This window comes from Herpailurus yagouaroundi, unplaced genomic scaffold, assembly GCF_014898765.1.
Source record: "Herpailurus yagouaroundi ecotype Mexico unplaced genomic scaffold, PumYag 28, whole genome shotgun sequence".
Taxonomy (NCBI): domain Eukaryota; kingdom Metazoa; phylum Chordata; class Mammalia; order Carnivora; family Felidae; genus Herpailurus; species Herpailurus yagouaroundi.
The window spans coordinates 110,530,102-110,537,072 of NW_024412376.1; the positions used below are offsets into that span (position 1 = coordinate 110,530,102).

Genomic DNA, 6,971 nt, shown 5'->3' on the forward strand with positions numbered 1-6,971 from the left:
ATTTTGTTGTCCTGATGCCAAGTCAAGATTTCTACTTCAGAGCATCAAAACTTCTGTATGTTCAAGTACAGGTCCTTTCAGTATTGAGATACTTTTCAACATATTAAATTACCTTACTCCCTCGTCCTTAAAATAGATAAAACCAACAGAAATATCAACCTAAGTCATCTATCATCATAAGAAAACCTAGTACAATGACTACAGGTAAAATGTTTCCTATTAAAATACTAGGATATGTAAAATTACTATAAAACTGTAAATACTATAATTACTATAAAACTATTGAGTTGTGTGTGTGTGTGTGTGTGTGTGTGTGTGTGTGTGTGCACTTGTCAGACAGGTGGTTTTATAGCTATAAATCCAGTACTTAGATCTATGAATCCATTCACTATATAGCATTAGTTCGCCCAAAAGAAATAGATAATAGACTATTCAGTTCAACAAATATATATTAACAATCATTCATTTTCTATTCTTTTTCAGTGTTTCTGCCACCCACTCTGACTTCTACAAGTACAAAATTGCAGTTCTTTGCCAATACATTTCTTCAAGGAAAGAGATTTCAGAAGGGACAGAAAAATATACCCTTTAATATTTCCAAAGACTTTTAAAACATCGAGTTCACAGCTTCAATGACATTATCAATAAGAGATTACAAAATCTGTAATAAGCAGAATATGTCTAGCAAATGTCCTCCTAGCTTTGAATTTTGTACTTTGAATTAAGTCAACTCCTAGGAGTGACGTCCAGCAAATGGTCATTTTTGCGGACGACCTAACATCCTGATGTACTGAAAGCCTTTCTGTTTCTCCTAAAGTCTGCAGGATCCTGAACACTGCTTACTCCACCGTGAAGGCCTTTCCCATGACAATGATCACAGAACAAATACCCATGATAAGTACACGTGTCACACAACAGAATCCTTTACTTTCCCCAAAACTTGCACATATGGAAATTAATGCACCTAGGAGGGATCAACAATAGACTTCAACAGACTTCTTCCTCATCTCAGATGTTGCATTTTACAGCTAAGTCTTGGGGTGCCTACATGGCTCAGTCGGTTAAGCATCCAACTTCAGCTCAGGTCATGATCTCATGGTTTGTGAGTTCAAGCCCTTCGTTGGGATCTCTGCTGGCAGCTCATAGCCTGGAGCCTGATTCAGATTCTGTGTCTCCCTCTCTCTCTCTGCCCCTTCCCTGCTCACACTCTTTTTCTGTCTTTCAGAAATGAATAAATGTAAAAAAAAAATTTTTTTTTTAATTTAAAGCTAAGTCTTATGAGGTTGAAAAGGGGTTCAATTCAGTTTAAAAAGGCAATAAACTAACACATAGGACGTGTTGTAATTTCTCCACTTCAAGGAAAAGAATCCACGGAAAACTATGTGTTAAAAAATGATCTGCACAAGAAAGTCTCTGTATATTCTGAACAACAGAAGGAGGTTTTCTTGCCACTGTCCCCAAATCACAGCTTTATTTTCCTAACGTGACTGCCTGTATTATGTTCTTTGTGCTGGCCTCGCAGTGCTTCCTCAGTGCTTTCTTTTCCACTGGTTTTGTTCAATGATCTGATTTAGTTATCACTATGCTCTCATCTGGACGAAAAATAACTGCCCTATTTGGATACAGATCAGATTTATAAAAATCCTGTTATTGACATCACTGTTGCAGTTTATTTCGTTCATTCCTACCTTATGAACGAGGAAAAGAGGGAAGAACACCCTATTCACATACTTCATCTCTGTGTCCTACCACTCTTGGTTTCTCTTCCCCACATGGCAGGTCTCTCGCTGGGAACATATACATATGTGCTTTCTGGCCAGCACAATGTTAGTTTTTAAAAGTTAACTCGTTGCAAATATTTAAGAATCACTAGATTTCACATAAGAATTTGAGTTTTCAGCCTCTTTCTGAAAATCAGAAAATGAAGTAATACGGAGAGCATATTCATATAGGAATAAGCAAAGCTGAGCGGTGCCTGCCCCCTTCTGATTAGGGCATGAGCTCTTAAAGGTCATCATGGTCCCCGTCTGTAAGAAAGCCAAGCTAGCCAAATGGAAAAGTCATGTTCAGAGTCCTCAGTCCCCAAATGTTCCAGACATCCCAATCTAGGCACGAGACATGTGAATAAAGAAGCCTTCAGGGGCACCTGGGGGGCCCAGTCAGTTGAGCATCTGACTTCGGCTCAGGTCATAATCTTGCAGTTTGTGAGTTTGAGTCCCGCATCAGGCTCTGTGCTGAAGCTACTGTCAGCACAGAGCCTGCTTCGCATCCTCTGTCCCTCTCTCTCTGCCTTCCCTCTCCACTGTCTCTTTCAAAAATAAATAAACATTTAAGAAGCCTTCAGGGGACTCCAACCTCAGCTGTTACCTCGCTACAAACATGTGAGGCCCAAAGAGAGAACCACTCCAGATAAGCCCGTCAACCACCAAAACCATGAAAGGGAAGTATGAAATGGTTGTTTCAAGCCTCTAAGTTTTGGATTAATATGCTATGCAATAATAGATAAGGGCTAAAAGATAAAAGTGCTCTTGGGGTGCCTGGGTGGCTCAGTCGGTTGAGCGTCCGACTTCAGCTCAGGTCACGATCTCACGGTTTGTGAGTTCGAGCCCCGCGTCGGGCTCTGGGCTGATGGCTCAGAGCCTGGAGCCTGCTTCCGATTCTGTGTCTCCCTCTCTCTCTGCCCCTCCCCCATTCATGCTCTGTCTCTCTCTGTCTCAAAAATAAATAAACATTAAAAAAAAATTTTTTTAATAAAAAATAAAAAATAAATAAAAGATAAAAGTGCTCTTAACAGACTACATACAATTATTTGAAGCAATTTCTCCCTTTTTACTTGGGTCAACATAGATGTCATATATCATCTCCATTTCATTTTTGTGTTTAGGCAGAATCTAAAGCATGAATGTGCACAGAGAAGAAAACAAAAGTGGAAGAAAGCAATCTTTTGAAACAGCTGGATTTGTTTTTTGTTTTGTTTTTTTTTTTTAAGAAGGTGGCTGGCAGCACTTATGAATGTCACATAGGTTAATCAGTAATAAGCACTAAAGTAGAAGGGACAGAGTTTGAAAAGGGAATGAATCTAGTTCTTTTCCTAAGAATACTGGCTTCACTCACTACTCTGTATTCAGCATCTAGCACAATGCTTATTTTTTCTTAGCTTTGTACATATTTTTCTGAATGATAGAGGGCATCCAAAATATCTTTCGTACCACTAAAACGTCAGCTGTTACTGATACAAAAGGATGGCAAACGGCACCTGCAGAGTAACAGACTATGGTTTGTACAAAATAAGTCAAGCCAGGGTCTTTACAGCTTAATGATCAGGCAGGTTCAAGATCAGGAGAAACAACTCTTAACTTGTATTCCCTTAAAGCTGAATCCTACTGATAGACATGCAAATCCAACCTCAAGCAAATCCCTCAATTTTTTGATGACTGTTTGCTCTTGTGTAAAATGAAGGTAATCATGCATTCCCAGAAAAAGTGTTATCATCAAGCTTAACAGAATATGGCCCATACATTCAAGGTAGTAGAAGATCTAAACCCCATGCCCTGCACAAAATTAAAGCAGCTGATATGCTTTTGCCCAAATGGAACTGTATATCCTCATTTCCTTCCCTTCTTTTCCCCACTTGTGACTCAAGCCAGATTTCATCGAGCTATTTTTGTAATTACTAAAATGCTGGAAATATAGCAGCAGGCCAGAAGCAAAGTAAAATGCAGCATCCAGCAAAAGAAAGAAAATCACGCTGAGTAACTGAAAGGCCATCTGCTTCTAGCCGAGCTGTAGGGGTGAGGAAGGCAATCTGGGCTGTACTATTTGTGTCTCCCCCAAACCAGACCCACCTGCATGTTGTCAGTGGCATCCCCAAGCAGTCCTCCAAAAGTGATAGCATTAGTTACAGTTGCCAGATAAATGAAGAGAATTGCTGAAAGAGCCTGAATATTTAAAGCATCATAAAAATCACTGGCAAAAAATGGTGCTTTCCTCTTTATGTCCTTAATGAGTCCACCACAGAACCTGGGTAGGGAGAAAGCAAACATGTGACAAGGTAAAATAAATTTGTCATCAAATTAACCAAGGGTAACTCATTCAACCACAAAGAATTTGCAGTCAAAGTGTTTGAATCAACAAGCTCTATTTAACCACTTAAGGGAAAATGGGAAAACTGTAGAAGAATAAATTTTCTTCTATCTGTCTCTGTTTTGGTCCCTAAATTAGGTGTTGCATTCCCTAAAGAACAGTTGGTTTTTAGATGAGAGTGAATGGCGTAGATGGATTAAAATTTCTCACTCATTGTAGAAAAACATCACACCCAGGAGCAGAGCATAGAAGTCCTTTAATAATCTTGCGTTGTTTCCTTTCCAGCCCCATTCATCATTCCACAAGTGTTTACTGCGCACCTGTGATATGCCCAGCACTTCTCCAGGTGCTGGAGACACAACAGTGAACAATACAGGCAAAGACGAGGATTTTCCTCGTCCTCGGGGATTTTCCTTCCGATATGGGGGACAGACAATATAAGCAAAATGGATGGTGCTAAACATCAAGGGAAAATATTAAGTGGGAAAGAAGGTTATGAAATGCTAGAGAAGCAATGGCTGAACTGTTAGAGTGGCCAGAACAGGCCTCCCGAACCGGTGACTTTGGGATAAGGTCCCGAAGGCACGAAGGAAGAAAGCCACGCAGGTATACGGTGGAAAAGCACTGCAAGCGTAGCCCCATTACGCACATTCGCAGGTCAGCTGCCTTAGTTATGCATCTGTCAAACTACCCTCCCAACCAAACCTCACGTCTCAGCCTTCCCCACGCATACCCTTCCTTCTGCCTGTGGGGCCCTCCCTCAGAGAGTTCAGATTTCCACCATGGGGCTATCACACTTTATCGGGACTGTCTGTCTGTGTGTGGGCTTGCTGGCCCTCGCTGCATCCCGTGCCCCACTTCAGTTTTCGTGGTCTGCATAGGGCTGTGCGTGGTGCTGGGCAGGCTGCAGACAGTACATTGGGGGAAAAGTGAGCTATCCAAGAATTAAATTCCAGACTGATTAAGTAAAAGAGCTGAATCCCAGAACTCATATCTATAGAAAAGGAAAAGAATATTCCTAATAAAAGTACTTTGTAAAGAACTGTTCAGAAAAAATAGGGGGAGAGGAGGTTTTATGTTCTCTATTCTTTCAGAAAAAAAGGGGAGGGAAAAAATGTCCCCTTAATTTCAGAGAGAAACCCAAGCGGTCATCAGAAGAATGAAATCATCTTATTCAGATTCAATTACATCTGAAAAAGACATACTTTTGTGCTTTCAAAAAAACCTTTAATGTTCTTAAAAGGTCCTATCTTCGGGTTCCTGGGTGGCTTAAGTGTTCGACTTTGGCTCAGGTCATGATCTCACAATTTGTGAGTTCGAGCCCCATATCGGGCTCTGTGCTGTCAGCGCAGAGCCTGCTTGTGGTCCTCTGTCCTCCTCCCCACTGTCTCTCTGCCCTTCCCCCTGCTCGCACACTCTCTCTTCTCTCTCTCAAAAAAAATAAACATTAAAAAAGAAGTCCTATCTTCATAAAATCAGTATCCTACTTTAAATTTTATTTAATACAAAACAAAATGGAGAACCTAATAGTGGAAAGAAAAGGAGGAATTATCATAAAAAGAGATTTACAAAAGCAGTCTGGGAATCCTGAATCCCCAGTGGCAGGCTAAGGAGACCATGACCTGTGAGTTCCTCATTTCTGTACCATGTTGCCCACTTATGAATAAATGTACAGAGAAGGGAGGGACGCACAAAAGCCAAATGGGGAAGACAACACATGACTCCACCTTCCTGCTACGGGTTCACACCCACCTGAAGACCCCGCTGGCTTTCTCTCCAACACCTCCTCCCTCACTTCATGGCCTGGATGCCAACCCAACACACACCAGGCCCTCTGCTGTCCCCTCCCCCTACCTCACTTCTGCTGGTCTATCTCTAGCTCCTGCAGGACTTTTCTCATGGGCTTTCCTGCCGGACTTTTCTGTAAGGCCTTCTCTGAGTTCACTCTTTATATTGGAACGTCTTTCCCCTATCACAAAACCCCCTATTTCTGTTTTCGTTTTCCCCCACTAAACCATCACCACATTTCTTAATTTCCTCATTGCTTCTCTCCCACTACTACAAAGGAAAACCCAAAAGGACAAAGGGTTTTTGTTTAATTCACTGTTGCATCCCCAGTGCCTGTGATTAATCAATATAAATATCTGTTGGCTGCACAAGTATACAAATCAGTGAGTAAAATGCTGATAGGGAGATGAAGGGAAATTAAGATCTAAAGAGATCCTCATCTGGGTGCCTGGGTGGCTCAGTCGGTTGAGCAGCTGACTCTTGATTTCTGCTCAGGTCGTGATCTCATGGTCATGAGACCCAGCCCCACATAGAGCTCTGTGATGACAGTGCAGAGCCTGTTTGGGATTCTCTCTCTCCCTCCCTCTCTGCCCCTCCCCTGCTTGTGTGCACAGGCAAGCATGTCCTCTCTCTCTCTCTCTCAAAATAAATATTTAAAATAATAAAATAAGGAGATTCTCATCGTGAATGGCCAAATAATCCATCAGTTACCGTCCAGTTCGCTGCAATTCTTCACAATCCGCATGTCCTCCTCCTCCTCCTCCGTGGCCTCCGTCGTGAGGTGTGTCCCCATTCATCTGAACATTCTCTCCACCTGAGTACATATTCTTTCTAAGCAAGACAACAGAGCCCAAGAGAATATCAGTTTCTTTTACTCATCTGCTTCTTAGCTGTGCCGCGCACGAGACTAACGAATAGATGGACTGAAAACCCTTTGGGAGAAAGATCATTTCCTTCCATCACCCTAACGGACAACTCTTAAAGTGTTGTATTTAGAGGGAGGACAAATGACTGATGAATAAAAAGCTAAATAAGTTGCATACTGTATAAGACAGAAACCGTTTCACCGGGAAAACAACAGATTTCCAGAAAACGGTTTC

The 6,971-nt window shown here is 41.6% G+C and overlaps 1 protein-coding gene across 4 annotated transcripts in view; it reads right to left on the reverse strand.

Moving 5' to 3' along the window:
- The window catches only part of SLC4A4 (solute carrier family 4 member 4), a 304,579-nt gene that overhangs the window by 98,516 nt on the left and 199,092 nt on the right, over positions 1–6,971 (reverse strand). For all 4 annotated transcript variants that reach the window (XM_040481605.1, XM_040481622.1, XM_040481596.1 and 1 more), the window contains 2 exons: positions 6,583–6,702; positions 3,846–4,020 (listed from right to left, as the gene is read on the reverse strand). In XM_040481605.1, coding sequence (XP_040337539.1) covers positions 3,846–4,020; positions 6,583–6,702 — 295 coding nt within the window. The remainder of the gene's footprint in view (positions 1–3,845; positions 4,021–6,582; positions 6,703–6,971) is intronic.